Genomic DNA, 21,783 nt, shown 5'->3' with positions numbered 1-21,783 from the left:
AATTCCTTGTTTCCTTGCCAGAATAGATCAACTTGGAATCCCTTTGCAGGGTTAAAATAATTGGTTTTACACCAAATTGTAGAGACATCTTTCAAAATCTCCATTGTCAATTTTGTCAGTAATTTATCCATTTCCATTTGTTATTAAACCACCAAATGAGATTGTTAACCTTACTTTGGGAAGAGGGAGATGTATGCAAAGCATCATACCAACTACTGGTTTAGGATCAGTGCATTTCGCTCTCCCATTTTGCTGTCACTGCCAGTGTAGCTATTTGTACCACGTTGTTGAACTGCATCTGTAGGTTAAATGATTTTTAAAAAATATATACACTGTTTAGTCCCACCATCCCATTTGTTTTTCCTCTATTTTATTTCCAGCAACAAAGAATGGCTTTATAGATATATTTGTAAAGCCCTTGGATAGACGTTCACCCAGTCCAAAGCACTAAACACTTTTTAGCCCTGTTGGCACTTTATAGTTTTAAGTTCTACTGAACAGATATATTCAAAAAACATACATTAAAAAAAATTCTGTATTTTTGTTGGCAATTTCATTTTGAATGTATTTTTGCAACATGTAGAAACTGGACAAGCAAGTTCCTGTTTTACTCAGTTAACAGAATAACAAAGAGAACTGCAGCATTTTTGTATATATTGCATTCTCGTTATTTTAATAATGATGTTAGTTATCTACATCATAGGTAAGTGTTGTAACTGCAAAACTGAAGAGATTACTGTTTGTGAAATGATCTATCAGTGAGAGACAAATATCTGTATTGAAAATGTAGCACAAATGCTAGATCATTTGCTACATTACTGCTTACCAGCAGAGTTTCTCTCTGTGTTCTTGACAACATTTTACGTACTGCCAAAGGCAGATTGCTAAGCAAGCACTCAATGTATTGAGTGGTGCGATTAGCAAACAAAAACTATCTACCCTGGTGCCTTTTCAAATCATTGTTGGGGCATTCAATATGGCTTTTTGGAAGAAATTGCTGCCCAATTATCAACATAACACTTGAAGCACCAGGGGTCCCAGTACACTTGAGCACTGTTATGATTAGGAATGCCTAGTGTTCCATGCTTAGACTGCTTTTCAGGAAATCTGATCACTTAGCTGTCCTACCTGCATGCAGGCAGAGGCTAAAGAGCAAGGTCCTAGGGTAAGGACAACAAAGGGGTGTCACAGGAGGCTGAGGAACAGCTTCAGGATTACTTTGAGTTGGTAGACTGGACTGTGTTCAAGGACTCATGAGAAGACCTAAACAAATACACCACAATTGTCATGGACTTTATATAAAAACAGTTGTAGCCTAGTGTTTTCCCCCCACCCCCACCCACAAAATCTTTCCTAACCAGAAGCCCTGGATGAACCCGGATGGTAAATCAGTTGCATTCAGATACGGCGACGATGTTAGATACAAGGCATTCAGGTACGATTTCCGGAAAGCCACCTCATGTGCGAAGTGGCGTTTCCAGACCAAACCTGAATCACTGAAGAATGCTCTATAGCTGTGGCAGGGCTTCAGTACTATCACCTCCTACAAAGTGAAACCAAGAGATGTAGGTGACAACAAGGCTTCGCTCCCAGATGAGCTCGATGTCTTTTATGCTCGCATTGACCATCAAACATGGAGGCACCTTCACAAACTTCCGCAGGTCCCAATGACCCTGTTATTTAGTCTCTGAGGCAGACATCGGCACATCCTAAAAGAGGATGAACCCACGGAAAGCATCCAGCCTAGACAGGATACCTAGCTAAATACTAAAGACTCGTGCAGATCAACTGGCTGGAGCGTTCACTCATAACTTTTAAGCTCTTGCTTTGGTAGTACACACCTGCTTCAAGCAGAGCCCAAGAAAAATGAGGTAACCTGCCTCTATGACTATCATCCAGTATTACTTACATTCACTGTGATGAAGTGCTTTGAGAGATTAGTGATGAAACATATCAACTCCTGCATGTGAAATGAGTTAGATCTGCTCCAATTTGTCTGGTGTCCCAACAGGTCGACAGCAGATGCATCTTCACTCAGTCATGAACATCTAGACGGCGAAGATGCATCTAACAGGATGCTCTTCAAGTACTGCAACTCAGCATTTAATACAGTCATCACCTCAAAACCAGTCAATAAGCTTAGTCTCAATAAGGCTCAATATATCTTTGTGCAATTGCATCTGTGATTTCTTCACTTGCAGGCCCCAGTCACTTCAGATTGGCAACACCCTCACCACAATCTCCATGATTATAGGTGCACTACAAGGCTGTGTGCTTAGCCTCCTGTTCTAATAGCTTTATATTTATGACCGTGAAGTTAAGCACACCTCCAATGCAATATTTAAATTTGCCGGTGACACCACTGGCATTGGCTGAATCAAAGGTGGTGACAAATCAACATATAGATAGTTCTGATTTGATGGAGAATGGACGTGAAAGCACAGAGGAACATCTGTGGAGAAATTTCTGAAACGCCCGTTTGCTGCTGCCGTTTCTGTGTGGTCAGGAATCTTTCGGAGGGTAGGCCTCAAAATCCCTGGCCTTGCCTGCTTTTGGCGACCGAGAAGGAGGTTGAATCGTTCGGACAGAGATGGCGCTCAGTACTCGGTGTCAGAGAGCTGATCAGAGCTCAAAGTTTTCAGATGACTCGGAGTCGGACTGTGGTCGGGCATGGCAGGGAGAGTTTTTCTTCCTTCTCCCGTCTGCTTGAGATGTGGGACATTTGAGAAACTTTGAACTTTACTGTCCTCACAGACTTCTTCATCAAGTTATGGTATTGTTGCACTGTTTGTAACTATATGTTATAATTATATGGTTTTGTCAGTTTTTTCAGTCTTGGTCTGTCCTGTGTTTTGTGATATCACGCCGGAGGAAATTATGTATCATTTCTTAATGCACGCATTACTAAATGACAATAAAAGAGGACTGCGTGTCTTCATAATCTAAAATATAGGAGGGAGATTGAAAATCTGGCTGAGTGGTGCCACAACAACTTCACAATGTCAGCAGGACCAAGGATATGATTATTGTCTCCAGGAAGAGGAAACTGGAGGTCCATAAGCCAGTCCTCATCAGGGGATCTAAGGTAGAGAGGATCAGCAATTTTAAATTCCTCAGTGTTATCATTTCAGAGGATCTGTCTTGGCTCCAGCACATAAGTGCTATTACAAAGAAAATACAGCACACCTCGACTTTCTTGGGCATTTGCAAAGATTTGGTATGTCATCTAAAACTTGAACAGATTTCTATAGATGTGCGGTGAGAGTATATTGACTGGTTGCATCATGGTCTGGTATGGAAACACCAATGTCCTTGCATGGAAAAACCTACAAAAAGTAATGGATGCAGCCCAGTCCATCACGGGTAAAGCCCTTCCAACCATTGAGAATATCTACACAGTACTGTCACAGGAAAACAGCATCCATCATCAAGGACCACCAGCAAATAGGCCTTGCTCTCTTCTTGCTGCTGGCTCAGTAAGAAGGTGTGGGAGCCTCAAGACTCTCCCCACCAGGTTCAGGAACAGTTATTACATCTTAACCATCAGACTCTCGAGCCAGAGGGGGTAATTTCACTGAACTTCACTCGCCCCATCACTGAAGGAAAGGACAGGTACATGGCATCTGGAGTTTCTCTGGTTAGTGGAGGATTTCCTTCCACGCCTCTCCGACGTAGTAGGGAACCGCGTACGAGGCAAGTTACAGCAGTGGTTTGCCATTGCCTTCTGCCAGGTGAGTTTCACCAGCTCGTAACCCAACATGGATGGAAAGTGTGCAGGGGAGCTGGCTGGATTCGAACTTGGGACCTCTCGTCGCCATAACCTATGGAATCATTTTCAAGGGCTCTTCATCTCATGTTCTCAATATATATTGCTTATTTATTATTATTATTATTTCTTTTTTTCTCTTTCTGTATTTGTACAGTTTTTTTTACACATTGGTTGTTATCCATCCTGTTGAGTGTGGTCCTCCATTAATTCTATTGTATTTCTTGTATTTACTGTGATTGCCCACAAGAAAACGAATCTCAGGGCCGTACCTGGTGATTAAAATAAATTTACCTTAAACTTTGAACTGTCATCTCCTGGTACTTCACTTTACTAGTTTTCACAATTAATGTTTCTTGTGTGATGTATTGAATACATAACTCTATTCAATCATAACCGCTAATGCACCGTCTTAGTCTTGTACTTGCAGCAACATTTCATGCTTGGAGAACTGAAATATGTAGCTGCAATTCTGAATATTTTCCCACAAAACTTACACTTTCATCCATATAGTGCCTTTAATGAATAAAAGAAAATTGTAAATCCCTTCATAGAGCTGCTGTCCCACAAAATTTGACACTGAGGTCATATGGTGAAGTAAATGGAAACTTCCATTTATTTCCACCTGCTTTTTGTTGAGGACCCAAATTTCTTCACAAACTGCTGTATGGTAAGGTGGCAGTTTTTGTACAACAGAATTTTATAAATATTGTCAATATAATGCAGGTTGGAAATAAATAAAAACAGAAAATGCTGAGCAGTTCATCAAGTATCTGTGGAAGGAGAAACAGAGTTTGCATTCAAAGACAAATGATTAACAATTTCTCATTTTACACACACTGCCTGACTGTTTCCAGCATCTTCTGTTATTATTTTATAAACCTAAATATTCTGATCAAAATAGACCAAAATATCATAAACAAGCTCTGTGGATAAATCTATAGGATATACTTTATACTTTATTGTCGCCAAACAATTGATACTAGAATGTATAATCATCACGGCGATATTTGATTCTGTGCTTCCCACTCCGAGGATTACAAGTATTAAAAATAGTTAAAATTTGTAAATATTAAAATTTTAAATTATAAATCATAAATAGAAAAATGGAAAGTATGGTAGTGCAAAAAAACTGAGAGGCAGGTCCGGATATTTGGAGGGTACGGCCCAGATCCGGGTCAGGATCCGTTCAGCAGTCTTATCACAGTTGGAAAGAAGCTGTTCCCAAATCTGGCCGTACGAGTCTTCAATCTCCTGAGCCTTCTCCTGGAGGGAAGAGGAGCGAAAAGTATGTTGGCTGAGTGGGTCGTGTTTTTGATTATCCTGGCAGCACTGCTTCGACAGCGTGCGGTGTAAAGTGAATCCATGGACGGAAGATTGGTTTGTGTGATGTGCTGCGCCGTGTTCTGCAGCTTCTTTCAGTCTTGGACAGGGCAACTTCCATACCAGGTTGTGATACACCCTAGAAGAATGCTTTCTACGGTGCATTTGTAAAAATTAGTGAGGGTTTTAGAGGACAGGCCAAATTTCTTTAGTTTTGTCAGGAAGTAAAGGCGCTGGTGGGCCTTCTTGGCAGTGAACTCTGCTTGGTTGGACCAAGTTAGGTCATTTGTGATATTGACCCCGAGGAACTTAAAGCTTTTGACCTGTTCTGCTTACGCACCACCGATGTAAATTGGGTCGTGTGGTCCGTTACTCCTTCTGGAAGTCAATAACCAATCCCTTTGTCTTGCTGACGTTGAGGGATAGGTTATTTTCTTCACACCATGCCACCAGGTTCTTAATTTCCTCTCTGTACTCAAACTCATCATTACCCGAGATGCGGCCTACAATTGTGTCATCAGCAACTTATATATTGAGTTTGATGGAAACTTGGCTACACAATCATGGGTGTACAGTGAGTACAGCAGGGGGCTGAGTACACAGCCTTGTGGGGCACTGGTGCTCAGAGTGATTGTAGAGGAGAGCTTGTCCCCTATTTTTACAGCCTGGGTCCTGTCTGTGAGGAAGTTGAAGATCCAGCTGCAGATCTGAGTGCTAAGGCCCAGGTTCCGGAGCTGATATTTTATGTCAGTCTCCATTTCACATTGACAAAAAAGAAGCAATGCTACCATACAACATTCCCACTACAGCTTACCATCTGATGAGAAGTCTTGTGCTGTCTGGTGTCAGAGTAGGGTTTATGCATGTTTCAAATATCAACAATCAGATAAAATTTGAGTGTTATTTTATTGTGTTCCAATGTACTGTACTGAGACAACATTTCAATTACATTTTCTTAAAAAGAATCAGTGCAGTTATAGTGAAAGAGAGATGGGTAGCAAATTTAAGATAAGTTCAAACTGTAAGATGCACTTTTCTGAATTCTTTGTGTTTTCTCCCTGCATGCTTTCACAAAGAGACAGCTGTTGATAAAAGGCAGAGTTTGGAGCAGCTTCTGTAGGTGCTCGCTTGGGGAAAAGCAATTTGTATAAATCCACGCATGTGGTGATGAACATATAAAAGAGATGGAGAAGGAATTGTACATATTGGCAAAATGAAAGAATGGTCTTTTTATTATCAGTTAGAATCTGTCTTTTAAATCCATGTTCCAATTTATGTGACTTGAGAATTGGTAATTTTCTTTTTGTTACGCACATTCATTTCATTGGTTATCGGTCACAATCTGATTTTGATATTTATTTCCACAAGTGAAAACTAAATTTGAAAATCAGGTACAAAATAAATGTAGCAATGTTTTAATAAATCTTGAAGAATAGCATGGTCAATAGTTTGATTGCTATTTAAAGGTAAAGGTGTTGCATGTTGTATTAGATTTAATGTCCTTAAGCACTTACTGTTGTGCCAAGTAAGCCAAACTCAGTATAGTATTACCACCTGCAAAGGGAGAATGAGGGTTGCATAGGCTAGTGGTCTCAAACCAAGTACCCTGCTGATATTTCCACCTCTGGTTCAAATTTGAAATAATAACATCAACTGGATGAGGTATCTTAAGGCTACTGGCTCTGAAGTAGAATGACAACGAGAAGGTATCCATGAGTGAACAGGGAAAACTGTGCAGAAGTGAGTTAAGGAGATGAAAATACAGTTGTTTTGATAAAGTTGAAATTGGCTGATCACAATTAGGACATGTTTTACAAATGCTTTTACATTAAAAAGTCTTTCGATTCTGATTTTCACCAGAGTGGCTCATGTTGATTTGACTTGTTTTGAATTGAATTGACTTTATTACTTACATCCTTCACATACGTGAGGAGTAAAAAATTTTTACATTGTGTTCATCTAAATGTGCAATTTACAGTAGTTTGTAATAAAAAGTATGTACAACAGGACAGTCAATATAGCATAGAAATACAGTTGTAAATCAGTTTCTCGCCTATATAATGCACTCTCCCATGCTAAAAATGTAAATACATTGTATATTAAAGAGAAGTGGGAGAAAGAAGCGGGGTTGGTACTTTCAGAGGAGCCCTGGGGGAAAATCTGCAGCTTTCAATGGTCCTCGACTAATTCTTTGACTTGGAGAGAACATTGTTGGAAAAACATTATAAGATACTTCAAGACCCCATATCAGGAAAAATATAAAGATACAAATGTGATGTGTTGGAGAAGGTGCGGCTCCAAGGAGGCAAATCATTTTCATATTTTCTGGGATTGCCCTAAATTAAGTCTATTTTGGGAAGGTATTCATAGAACATTAGTTAAGGTACTTAGGTCCCAGATACCTCTGAACTTTGAGACGCTCTATTTGGGGCATGTATTGTTCCTTGAACAGAAGGAAGATATAAAGTTGCTGCAGGCCCTCTTAGCGGCAAGTAAGAAATCAATCACTAGAAAATGGCTAAATCCAATACCACCTACATTAGAAGATTGGTACGAAATTATCTTGGAAATATTTAAAATGGAAAAGTTGACCTACTCCCTGAGAACTCAAAAAGAAACATTTTATCAAATCTGGAATAAATGGATTGAATATATAACCCCAATGCGAGCAGACTTTAGATGACTCTCCTAATGATTTATATTGCTCTTCTCATCAACACAGTAATATTGCTAACGTAAGCACCCCTAGTCTAAATATTTGTTGTTTTTTTTTTGGAAAATAGAGAATTAACACAAGTAAAGGGAAAGATTTGGGAAAGGGATTAAAAAAAAATGAAAAAATTAAGTAAATAAGTACATAGGGATTGGATAATTATGTCTGCGGGCAGGAACAAGCACGAACAAATTGGGATATAAACACCTACAATGGTTGGTATATAGGCTTGTATGCAACATTTTGGACCAGTGGAAATGGTCCAGAAGGGTTGTATGGAAACTATTATTACCATTTTTCTTAACAACTAATTTCATTACTTAGCCTAATAGGTTAGATTTACCACAGTACATAATTATCTATTTAAATGTTTATTTTCCTTTTATATCATCTCAATGTGTACTTAAGAATGTATAAATAATTGTAGTTTTATACATATAAAAAAAGGAAAAGGTTATATGTGTGAAAAAAGTACATGATAATTGTGAACCCTTTATCCAAATAAAAATAAAATTAAAAAAAAAGAGAAGAAATTCAGAAGATCCACTGACAAAAGAGCAATGCCATCTAACAATCTGGTTTTAAGTGCGGACACAAATCCTCAATAAAGTGAACTTGTTATTATCAGTATATGAGGCCAAAAAAAAAAAGAAATACAGTTGTAACAGCATGAATTAATCAGTCTGATGACCTGGTGGAAGAAGCTGTCCTGGAGCCTGTTGGTCCTGGCTTTTATGCTGCGGTACCGTTTCCCGGATGGTAGCAGCTGGAACAGTTTGTGGTTGGGATGACTCAGGTCCCCAATGATCCTTCGAGCCCTTCTTACACACCTGTCTCTATAAATGTCCCGAATAGTGGAAAGTTCACATCTACAGATGCGCTGAGCTGTCAACACCATTCTCAGTAGAGTCATGCGATTGAGGGACATACAGTTCCCATACCAGGCAGTGATGTAGCCAGTCAGGATGCTCTGTAATGTTATAGAATTTAGTTTAAGAATGGTGGCATTATTAAAAGGTAGGTATACTTAAAGTACAGATAGCAGACTCTCAAAGCTTTATCTGACACTGCCTTCAAAGTATTAATGCTCAGTTTCTATAAATTGTTATGTTGGCAGGTACTTAACATTAATCCCTATCATCCCTGCACTATTGAAATGTTCTGAAAGCCAGTTTCATTTGTTCCACGTGGTGGATTTTTTAAAGTCCTTTTTTGCCTTGGATTTCTCTGGCAGCAAATTGCAGGCGTTGGAAAAACAAAGGGATTCTGTGAAATACAAGTGAAAGTAATGCATTTCACATACCATAGGCCACTTGCAGGAAGATAGACTACTCTTTTTGACTGATAAGGATCTTGTATGCAGAGCAGTTCCCTTTGGTTCAGTCCAAAACAAGGAAATCCAAGGCTAGGTCAAGATAGCAACATTTGTTTTTCCTTCTAGAAACAACTGCGCCATTGCTCACAGATAACTCTAAATTAGAATGTTGATGTGGAAAAATGGATGAGAAGAGCGTTGATTTATTTCTTGATTTTTTTTATAATTGTACTTTCAGGAAAGAAGAAATCTCGGCGGCAGAAATTAGGAACTGAGGAAGGACTTGTGCAAGGTAAATACAAAGCTGCTGTTGATCTGGTTGCATCATTAGAGATAATTGAGTGAATGAAATGTATTTTTAATTTTCTATCATCTTTCCCTTCCTATTCTTCCTACTTGAACCTGCTGCACAAGTACCAATGCTACATGGTGTTGTGGCCATTCGTCATTCATCTATAGTACTTTGTGTAGGTACCTTCTCTGACCACGATGCAGGTCACAACGAGCATGGTTTGGACTTTGCCTTTGTGCACATTTACTGGACTGTGGTAAATGAGAAGAATATTAATGGGCTTAGGAATTGGGCAAGGTAAAATGGGCAGAGAATTTGCACGTAAAACTTGTGTATTATGGGCAGAAGATTTATGAGAGTTAATAGAGCTAAATGGTGCAGTTTTAATAGGAGCTCAGAGCTTTGGAATGTATTTTCACAGACCTTAATTGGAAGGTAAGTTGGAGAAGAATGTTTAAAAAAAAACCATTGAATACATTGGCTTTATTAATGGAGGTGTAGAGTTAAAGTCAGAAAATTTCTCATAGCCCTCTATTAAATACTAGTGAACTGTCAACCTGAATATTGTTTTCAATTCTGGGCTCCAAAATTTAGGAAGTATTTTGAGGCCATTGTCTCTGAAGAAAATCCAGAAAGCATTTAACTGGAAAACATTAGGGTAGGGTATTCATTTGTGAGGAGAGATTTGTGAAGCTGGATGTTGTTTCTTAGAAAAGATTAAAAGGAGGAACAACGCTTTGTATTCGTTCTGGGTAGCCTCCAACCTGATGGCATGAATATAATTTTCTCCTGGTATTAAAAAAATCCCTCCCCCTTCTATTTCTCACCTGCCTAACACTTACCCTTAGTTCCCGTCCTCCTTCCCTTTCTCCTATGGTCCACTCTCCTCTCCTATCAGATCCCTCCTCCTCCACCCACCTGGCTTCACCTATCACCTTCGAGCGATCCTTCCCTTCCCTTCCCCCTACCTTTTCATTCTGGTGTCTTCCCCCTTCCTTTACAGTCCTGATTAATGGCCTTGGCTTGAAAAGTAATTATTCTTTTCTGTGGATACTGCCTAACCTGCTAAGTTCCTCCAGCATTTTGTGTGTGTTGCTTAAGATTAAAAGGAATTTGATACAGGTTTTCAGAAACTTGAATAGTAAACTAAATATTGTTCAGCAGCAGTATAGTTGGTAACTAGAGGGTGGCAGAATTTTGATTGATGAAAGAACAAGTGGTACTAAAATCTTTAGTCTTTAGTTCAGTATTTTTATGATTATGGGCTGCACTCACTGAAAGTAAGGTTGAAATAGATCCATGGATAAGATTCAAAACAATATACAAAGGGAGGAAAAAATGAAAGCTACAAAGGAAGAGCACATTAGCTATTTTTAATCTATCTTCAGTCAGCACACGCATGATAGAACAAATGTCTTCCTGTTCTGACTATGATGATTCTGTGGGCCTGTAGCTAATTAAAACCCAGGGAGGATTTTTCTTCATCTTCCACATGAGGAATGCATTTGATTTCAGCAATATGTGGGTCTAGTAACTGTGGGCAAACAGATACCAACTGCAGTTCAATGCAGAAAAGTATGAAATATGTTTTGAGAAAAACATCACACTTCGATCTCTTCAGAGTAAAGGAACAAGAGTTTTTTTAAAAAAAGAAACATTTTAAGAGCAGGATGCAGACCAAAGGTCTTTTTTTTAAAGTGCGTAGGTACACTGTGTTATTGGATGTGTTTGATTTATCATTAACACTATAGTTGGAGTACTGTATGCAGTTTAAGGCATCACATTTCAGGAACACAATTGGAGCTACAAGATACAACAAAGGTTAATTAATCTGTAGGGTGGGAAAGATTCAATAGAGGTGCCCAATGTTGTAGAAGTAATTAAGAAAGTAAATTGTGAAAAATTATCTCCATTAGTTGATAAATTGAAAACAGTATGAAAAGGAGTTGAAGGAAAATGTTAATGAGTTATTAGAATACCAAATCCTTTCCTGCTGGCCTGCAAGGAAAATGCTACAAAATAGTTTAAGCATTAAATAGCTAAGTATTTATAAAGAATGCATGGAGGAAAAGGAGGGGTTTGAAAATAGAATAGGCAACTTCATTGCCATGCACAGAACTGATCTGGAACAATTACAACATACAAGTCCTAACATGCTTTTAAAGTTTTTTTGTGTGTGTAGTATTGCTTTTAAAATATAAGCATCAAAATGACCTTTGTCTCTATTTGAGATTGCTAACTAATCTGGATTGGTTATTGGTTCACTTATTGGTTCAAACGGTCAAAGGTAAACTTAGATGAATCCCTTTTCAGTTGTACGTATCTGCAAAGTGCATTTTGTTGTACAATAACTAGGTGTCCAATTGTTATATTTGTGACTTCCTTTACAGTCTTAGTGTTGTACTTGTTGGAAAATGCAGAGAACTGAGTAATGCCAGCTGTAATAGCCTTTGAGAATGTGTTTCTGCAATCAGTTACCGTTCAGGAAAATGACATTACAATGGTACCAGATGAGAACAAGAAGTCCCTCAGTGTTCATTATTTTCCACCCAGTTTTAATTGGCAAGCATTACACAATAGTAAACATTTTTTTTTGGTCCTCCACTTCTCTTTTCTGAAGCATTTGGTTTTAACTAGTTGATAGATAGTTTCCAACAAACCTAATTCCTATGTGGGGCTTCCTTTCATAGATGTCAATGTATAGGCTTGGGCAGCCACTTAAAATTTAAAAGTGTATTGTAGTTTTATGATTAGAAGAGTTGATACTTTGCACATTTTTTTCAGATTTTTGAGCAATTTCTTTATAATATCCTAATAACTATCTTGCTGTTGTAGTTACTTCCACATTACAGTCTGAAACAACTAGTTATCTTCCAGTGTTAAAAAAGGAGCCCTGTGCTTGAAATGCTGCATCAATGATAGAATCTATTTAGCTAGTTCAAACAGAAAATTTCATGGTACATATTTTAAATACATATTATTTCTTCACATTGGATCTTTGGTTCTATCCAAAGATTAAATCTCTAACTTGATGATTGATGATTGGATTTCCAACTTGAAGATTTGGAATCATGGTTACTTGCAAAATGACTGAGCCATGTTGTTTAACTTGCATACATTTTTTTTCTGAGGTTGCACAACCAGTATTATCACTAGATGCAATTTAGTATATTAATACCACCCTGTTGGAAGGGAACCTGCTTTTCAGCAATTTAGTGTTGTTCCGAGATGTTTCAACTTATCTCAGGTTGTTTCAGCTGTTGCCCTAATCAGAGACACACCTAAAACCACCCATCAAATAAACTTTAGAATGACAGAAAATATTCCTTGATTATAATTGTAGGTAAATCAGGTAACCATATTAATTTACAATTTACTGAAATCTAGATGATATATATCACATTTATGTTTATGCTTCCCTGTTTCCCATATATTTTTATTTCTCTCTTGGAACTTTTCTCAATGTCCACTAAATGGCTACATAATTTCAAAGGTAACTTTACCTGCAAACTTCTGGCACTTCAGACAAAGAAATATACTGTGCATTCCATCATTCCTCACTGTAAAGTCAACATGCAAAATGAAGCCAGAAATCAGCAGCGGTAGCTGGCATTAAATGTATAGAACTGCATATCTAGAGTTAATGGTCATTCTAACTAACGGTGCTACTTCAAAAATATTTGGTTCACCAAGTTAAATGCGTTTGAATTTGGCAATCTTCAGCGCCAGATTCTATTGGCTCAATCTTAATCTACGGGTTACTGCAAAATCATTTGGGTGTGGAAGAAAGCTAAATCTAGAAATGAAAGAGCCAAGTTTTATGCACTTCATCTATGTGTCTCGAACCTTGAACATCTCAAATTTATAATATACAGGTGTTGATTTTGGAAAGGAACGTCGTGCCTTAAACTATTGTGCACGTGCTACCTAATTCTGTTGCTAGGTATAAAGGTAATGGTTGGATTATCCAGTTTACCTATGAAATACACATAAGTGGGTGCGAGCTAAGTTAAACTGAAGGAAGGATTTTAATTTTTTAATTTGAATTACAATGCGGAGTAGGCCCTTCCAGCCCTACAAGCCGCACCACTCGGCAGCCGCTATTTAACCCTCGCCTAATCGCGGGATAATTTATAATGGTCAGTTAACCTGTCAACCGATATGACTTTGGACTGTGGGAGGAAACAGGAGTACCTGGGGGAAACCCACCATGGGGAGAACGTACCAACTCCTTACAGAGAGCAGCAGGAGTTGGGGATGCTGGTACTGTAGAGCATTGTGCTAATGACTACACTGCTGTGTCGCCATATGTTGTTCTTTGTTCTAAATATTAATTATGTTTGTTCCATGTGTAGTGTCTAGTTTCCACTCAAACTTGATGTAATATTAAAGTTGGGTATCTAATCTGAGCTACATTTGTCCTTAAATACTTTGGTTTATTGGAAAGATTGGTTTTCATTAATCTTGCTAAATCTGTAATATAAATATTTGTGCAAGAGGGGAAATTGATAGTGCAAGAATGACTGTGTTAAAGTTGCTTTATAGTAATTGTGCTCTTTTAATCAGGTTATCAGAAGCATGAAACTTGTGTCTCACGAACCAATTCATCAGAGCAGAGAATATTAGTTCACAGAATCGTTACTCAGAAGGTTATGGCTCAGCCAAAGGACCTACAGATGTCTCTGGAGACAGAAATGACATCTGAAGAAAATTCTATTGAAAATCTCTCAAAAAAGAAGATTCCTATTAAATCTCTGAAGCAGAAACCAAAAGGAGATCAGAACGGAATGCAAGACATTGAAGAAACACACATGTTTCCCTGCAAAAATTGTGAGCGCAGATTTACCACAAAGCAAGGTCTGGAACGTCACCAGCACATCCACGTATCAACAGAAGGATTCACGTTCAAGTGCCGGTATTGTGGTAAAGCCTTTGGCACCCACATCAATATGAGACGCCATGAGCGACGTCATGAAGCTGGGCCCAAGAAAAAGCCTATGTTAAAAGTGAACATATCAGGACAACACCAAAAGGGTGATTTTGATTTTGATAAAACAGCAGTTGACATCTGTCCTGATCCTTCAAGTAGACTGGAAAGCCCAACAGCTCTGAAAACGGATTCTGAGACTTTAGCCCCAAATCTGGACAATTCTGCCTTAAAGAGTTCTGAACCAAAAATCCAACATCCTTGCAAACTGTGCAAAAAGACTTTTGGCTCTTACACAAACTTGCGGCGGCACCAGCGCCGTATCCATGAGCGTCACCTCTTGGCTAAGGGCATTAAAATGAGACGGAAGGGTTCCGCAGAAGATCACGATCTAACCTCTGAGCAAGCCAGGGCTGCTGGTGGGCTTCATGTTACAAGCACAGAAACTGAAGACGATGATGAAGATGAGGAGGAGGATGAAGAGACTGATGAATGTCAGGCATACATCATGGATGTTTCCAGTAACATCTCTGAAAACTTGAACTACTATATTGATGGGAAAATTGAATCAAACAGCAGTACTAGCAACTGTGAGGTGATTGAGGTTGACACTGCTTGCACGAATCCTTTTGGACTACCTTCTGTGCTGTATCCTGTGACAGATGAATCACCACAGAACCTTAAGACCATGACACAAGTTTCAGTATCCCAATCTCTTCTGAATGAACTGAAAGACAGTGATTTGAAATGTCCCAAAAGAAGGCGGACCACCAGCCCTCCGCCATTTCCAAAGGCGAAAACTGAAGTTAGTGTCGAAACCATATCACCAGTTGTCTCACCATTTTGCAGTCAGTCTCTTACTGGTCAGACCAGCAGTTTGAGTGGACATCAGGAGAAATGTAGCTTATCTTCCAAGCTCAAGCAGCTCCTTCAGATACAAGAAAATAATTCACCCAGATCAGCTTTGTTTCCAGATGCCTCAATTGGTCCGTCAACCTCAACAGCAGCACCAATGGGATTTGGTCGATTCAAGAGGAGAACAAGTTCACCACCAAATTCACCACAGCATAGTCCAGTACTAAGCAGCACAGGAAAGGACTCTGATTTTATACGTATATGGAATGAAAATGTTCCTGGTTTGAAAGCAGCAAAAATCGAAAGCCAGAGTAGTTCTCCTGCCTGGAGTCTCTCCAGCCGAGATGAAAACCTCAGTCCAATGAGTCTTGAAATGTGTAAAATAACAGCTTCTAAGGAATATGCACCAAATCGACCTGTGACTAATCTCTGTACCCACCAGCCTCTGGATCTGTCCAGTGGTTTTAAATTGCAGTCTGATATAAAAACAGAAGTGGAAGGGCCTGGAATAACCATCTTAGATTTGAGTTTGCATAAGAAATTGTGCAGTGAAAATGAAGTCAAAGAGGAAATGGGAGTTGCTGGTGCTCAAGTTTCATGTAGCAGTAAAAAGAAGAAACCTACAACCTCTGTATTAGAGAAAGTACTTATGAATGAGTATAATGGCACAATGAAACAAGACTCTGAGGACAGTCCTCAGCCATGTCTAGAAGTAGAGGTACCATCTAATCCTGTCTCAACTCCACCTTCGGCTACAACCCCAACTCCAGTAACAACCCCTGCTCCTTCTCCCCCTCCTCCAGTCCTCTCTGTCCCTTCGCCCCTACCGGAGTCTGTAACCCAAGTCCTGCAATCGATAACTCCAGCTTTGTCACCAGTCAGCATAAACATTAAAGAAGAAGTTAAAGATGAAGGCTATCCAGATACAGACAGCGAACGCGAATTGAACAATAACCATCCACCCACCATTGAACCAGAGTCCCCCCAAGAAACGCTCATTAAAAACTGTGCTGAAGAGCAGGAGAGTACAGAAAACTCTCAGCCCGCAGAACAAGAAGAAAAACCTGAGCCAGCATTCACTAAAAGTTTCCAATGCAATGTCTGTGAAGCTCCTTTCCTTTCCATCAAGGATCTTGCCCAGCATTTGTTGGTTCATGCTGAGGAATGGCCTTTCAAATGTGAGTTTTGTGTGCAGCTCTTCAAAGAGTCAACTGCATTGTCTGAGCACCGGTCTTCTTTGCATGGAGTGGGCAAGATCTTTGTGTGCTCTGTTTGCAAGAAGGAGTTTGCATTCCTTTGCAATTTACAGCACCATCAAAGTGATCTACATCCTGGTCAACAGTGCTCACACATAGAATTAGAAAATGGAATACTGAGACCCCAGAACTTCACAGACCCAGGCAAGGCCACCAGCTGTCTTAGCCAGTCTATCGGAGAAAGTTCCACACCACCATCACCACCAGCACCAGCACCACAAGAGGGAGCGGAGGATGATGATGATTCTAGTGACTTAACAGAGGAGCTGTACACTACAATAAAGGTGATGGCATCTGGGATAAAACCAAAGGGCCCTGATGTCCGTATGGGTCTTAATCAACGTTACCCTAGCTTCAAGCCCCCTCCATTTCAATATCATAACCGTAATTATGCCAGTGCAGTGTCATCAGCTGTAAATTTTACCACACACAACATCCCTCAAACTTTTAGTACAGCCATTCACTGCACAAAATGTGGCAAAAGCTTTGACAACATGCCTGCACTTCACAAGCACATCCTGGCCTGTGCATCTGCCAGTGACAAGAAACGCTACACCCCCAAAAAAAACGCAATCCCACTGAAAAGGAAGGTCTGGAAGAAAAATGGGGCAATAGCTGCAGAGCCAGTCAAACAGAACACCATCCGAAGGATGGGCCAGCCAAAAAGGCTTAACTTTGAAACTGAGACAAAGCCAAAAATGACCTTGAACAAAATCAAGATGAATGATCTGAAAAATCGGAAGAACAAATTAGTGCAAAAGGCAATCTCACAGAAGAACCGTTCATCTGCAAAGGAGAAAGCCATGTTAAAAAGCAGGAGCTCAGAAAGCCATAATTGTCCTTATTGTGAGAAAGAATTCACTTACTTAGGAAGTCTGAACAAACATGTAACATATAGTTGTCCCAAGAAACCAGCATCCCCTCCTGCCAAAGGGTCGAGCTCTCACTCCCCAGCCAGCAGTGATAAGGGAGGTGGCCAGCGCAGGAGGACCGCAGATACTGAGATCAAGTTACAGAGTACACCAGTTCTCTTGGGAAAAAGGAGGGGAAGGATGTTGGGACCTTTACAAACCGAGTCTGTTTCTTCAGCCCCAAAGTTACAGCAGCGTATGAGACCCATGCCTTCAGTAAAATCAAAGAAGCCCAACACATCTCCGATTGCTTCCAGGACTGCAAGTCCAGTAAGGTCAGCTAAAATCTCACCAGCAGAGGGAAAGAGGTTAAAGGCAGATCCCAGGCAGCGATCTTCTACCACCTCTACCATGACTTCACCGCGGCTGTACCTCCGAATGAAGAATAAGAAAGTTGTTTGGCAGAGGAAGACAAGTGTGGTCAAACAAAAAAGATCCGAGAGATACATGGGAAAGACCAAGGAAACGCGAACAGGCGCTGTTACACGAAGTGGGGCTCCAGCAGTTACTGATAGCAATGACAGTGAGATGGAAGATGACCAGGAAAACCAGGGATCATCATCATCAGCATCAGGTGTCCAGGTAAATTGTTGGCATTTTGTTAAAATACCAAATTGCATCCCCATAGTTTCCTTACCAATTCAAGTTTGATCAGTTCCTTATCATCCTCTTGAAGCAGGATTTGTGCAGGACATGCACGAGTGACTGACTCCTTTTATAGCCACCTTGGTACATCTACTCTTTACATTTAGTTTGCAATAGGAGCCTTCATCATCTCCTCATCATTTTATTGTAAGTCGATGGATGGAACTTGTTATAAAAATCCTTCTGAAGAGAATATTTTTCTGTTGAGAGTTTAGAAGGAGGTGGGGGCTGGGGAAGTAGGGAGAGGCAGGAGTCAAACAGTGCAGCTAATTTCGGCTAAGTTGAAGAAATTTTTATAAGAACTGAAGAATTCCAATAATAGGTACAAATCTTCCTTTTTTGAATTGTATAAGAACATGGAGATCAACTTAATTTTGACCTAAGTAAACTAGTACTGGTTTTAAATACATGGCAAACCCCGTGTCCACTTACTGTGGGTGATGCAACCTAAATTTAATTGAAATTTTACGTTGCTTTAAATATGGACTGAATTTTTACTCACTTTTAGGAATAAAATAATGTTTTGTCACACCTATGAATTTCAAAATCCATGAGCCTTGGTCCACCTCTGACACCTCTCTCCCCTCTCTCGATCTCTATCTCCATCTCTGGAGACAAGCTGTCAACTTTTATCTTTTATAAACTTGCTGATTCCTACAGTTATCTCGACTATACTTCTTCCCACCCTATCTCTCGTACAAAAGCTATTCCCTTTTTTCATTTTCCTCACTTCCGCCGCATCTGTTCCCAGGCGCGGCTTTCTGTTCCAGGACATCAGAGATTACCTCCTTTAAAGAACAGGGTTTCCCTCCCCCCACTATTGATGATGCCCTCACCCTCATCTTCTCCATTTCCTCCATCTTCACCTACCCATATTCCCACCGCCTCAATAGTGATAGAGTTCCTCTTGTTCTTACCTATCACCCAATAAGCCTCTGCATCCAGCACATTATCCTCCGCAACTTCCACCATCTCCAAAAGGATCCTACCACTAAACACATATTTATCTCCACCTTCCCTCTCTTCCCCACCACCCCCCCGCCCCACTTTCTACAGGGACTGTTCCCTCCACGATTCCTTTGTCCATTTGTCCTACCTTCCCACTAATCTCTCTTGCCTCCATTCAGGGCCCCAGGCAGTCCTTCTAGGTGAGGCAACACTTCACCTACGAATCTGCTGGTATCATCCTTTGTATCTGGCACTGCTGATGCAGCCTCCTACATGAGTGAAGCCCATGGTAAATTGGTGGCCAAGCATTTTAATTCCCGTTCCCATTCCAACTTGTCGGTCAATGACTTTATCGTCCAAGATAAGGCTACCCTCAGGGTGGAGGAGCAACACTTTATGTTCCGTCTGGGCAGATGTCTACCTGATGGGATATATATCGATTTCACCTCTGGTAAACAAATACCACCCCCCCCCCTTTCTTTTATTCACCACTCTGACCTTTTTATCTTTTCTCACCTGCCTATCACTTCCCCCTGAGTCCCTTTCCCCTTCTCTTTCTCCCATGATCCATTCTCCTCTCCAACCAGATTGCTACTTCTCCAGCCCTTGACCTTTCCCACCTACCTGGCTTCATCTATCACCTTCCTCCTGGTCTCCTCCTTCTCTCTTCTCTTCCCCCCCCCCACCTTTTTATTCTGGTATCTTCCTCTCTTCCTCCTTCCTTTTCAGTCCTGAAGAAGGGTCGTGGCCCAAAGTGTCGACTGTCTACTCATTTCCATAGGTGCTGCCTGACCTGCTAAGTTCCTCCAGCATTTTGTATGTCTAGTCTTGCACATTTCCTTGAACTTGCCGCCTATCATCCTAAATGCCTAACCTCTAGGATTAGGCGTTTTGACCCTGGGAAAAGCATATTGGCTGTCTATCTATGGATCTCATAATCATATCTCCCCTCAGCCTTCCACTCCAGACAAAGCAACTGGAATTTGTCCAGTCTCCCTTTTATACTTAATGCCCTGTAATCGAGACAACATCCAGCATCTTGGTGAACTTCTGCACTTCTCCAAAGCCTCCACATCCTTCCTAATATGAAGCAAACAGAATTGAATACAGTACTCTGGATGCGACCTAGCTAGAGTTTTATAAATCTTCAGCATAACTTTCCAACTTTTGAACTCAGTGCCTCGGCTAATAAAGGCAGGCGTGCTGTACATCCCATTACCACCCTATCAACCTGTACAGCCACTTTCAGGAAGCAAGGGACCCTGGACCCCAAGATACTTCTCCATCAATGCTGTTGTTTTACATTTGATTTCTCAAAGTGCAACACTTCATGTTTGACTAGATTATATTACCATCTGCCATTTCTCTACCTGTACTTGCAATTGATTTTTATTACACTGCATCCTTTGGCAATCTTCTGCACTGTCTACAACACAGGGTGAGGCAGTTTAAAAATGATTGTTCAAATTGAAATTATAGTTTAAAAAAATTGCTTGTGGCTGGGAAGTATTAGACATCTAATAACTTCACTCGGGTGCTATTAGGAATTAGAAAGGTTAAAATTATTTTTGTTTTAGTTAATAATTCGATGGGAGTTGATAAGCTTTTTATTTATTTATTGATACAGCGCGGAGTGCGCCCTTGCGGCCCTTGGAACCACGCAATCCCACAACCCCAATTAACCCTAACCTAATCGTGGGACAATTTGTAATTAACTTACTCAGTATGTCTTTGGACCGTGAGAGGAAACCAGAGCACCTGATGAAAACCCACGCATTCCACAGGGAATTACAGAATGGCGCTGGTATTGAGCTCCGAAATGCCTGAAATGTAATACTGTTGCACATGCTGCCTGTGCATTTTATTGACTTCATCGATTTTTATTCAAATATGTCAATGGGGCTGTAGCAGTGGGAATACTTTTATGATCATACAAAGGAAATATTAGGGAATGTTCATTAAGAGTGTGACATTATTAATTCCAAAAGGGAATTAGCTACTTAAGAAAGAATTTTGAAAGACATTAGTATGATTAGGTTAGATACTGAGTAGTAGAAGTACAACATGGATCAAGTTCTAATGGTCAAAATTAAAGTTATACTGAATCTGGGAGAATTTCAGTGTAAATTCCAAAAATTGAAATAACTACATAGTTTCTGTTCTCTAATTGATATGGACACACTTTGTAATGAATTATTAGAATGCTTTGTCTTATCTACTCTCTACTATATCCCAATTCTAGCATTTTTCAAGATTCAAAAAACTTTATTGTCATTCTAACCGTGTATCAGCTCTGCAGGACAGAATGAGACAGCGTTTCCTAGGAGCAGTGCAATCATAACATAGCAAACGCAACACTAAATAATAAACATAACAATAAATAGTAAAACACAACAACCACATGTCAGTTAAAATCAAGTTATAAGTGTCCAGTGCAAGTTAAGTGTTCAAAGCAGAGTCAGGTAGAGCAGCTATTTAGCAGTCTGACTGCCTGTGGGAGGAAGCTGTTTAGTAGCCTTGTAGTGTTAGTTTTGATGCTCCTGTAACGTTTGCGTGATGGCAGAAGAACAAACAGTTCATGGAGAGGGAGTGAGGGGTCTTTAATGATGTACTGTGTCTTCTGGAGGCATTGACTCTGAAAGAGGTCTTGGACAGAAGGTAGGGAGACCCCAATAACCTTCTCTGCTCCCCTAACCACCCCCTGCAAGGCTTTTTTGTTGACAGCACTGCAGCTGGAGTACCAGGTTGTGATGCAAAAGGTCAGCACACTCTCAACCACGCCTCTGTAGAATGTAGTTAAGATGTTAGTGGGGAGTGATGCTTGTTTAAGCT

General features: G+C 40.1%; 1 protein-coding gene across 4 annotated transcripts in view; it reads left to right on the top strand.

Moving 5' to 3' along the window:
* The window catches only part of prdm2b (PR domain containing 2, with ZNF domain b), a 210,699-nt gene that overhangs the window by 183,589 nt on the left and 5,327 nt on the right, over positions 1 to 21,783 (top strand). For all 4 annotated transcript variants that reach the window (XM_063033247.1, XM_063033248.1, XM_063033249.1 and 1 more), the window contains 2 exons: positions 9,356 to 9,409; positions 13,976 to 17,940. In XM_063033247.1, coding sequence (XP_062889317.1) covers positions 9,356 to 9,409; positions 13,976 to 17,940 — 4,019 coding nt within the window. The remainder of the gene's footprint in view (positions 1 to 9,355; positions 9,410 to 13,975; positions 17,941 to 21,783) is intronic.

This window comes from Mobula hypostoma, chromosome 25 (assembly GCF_963921235.1).
Source record: "Mobula hypostoma chromosome 25, sMobHyp1.1, whole genome shotgun sequence".
In the NCBI taxonomy this organism is placed as follows: domain Eukaryota; kingdom Metazoa; phylum Chordata; class Chondrichthyes; order Myliobatiformes; family Myliobatidae; genus Mobula; species Mobula hypostoma.
The sequence above is the reverse complement of the archived record's forward strand: the minus strand, read 5'-3'. Positions and strand labels throughout refer to the sequence as shown.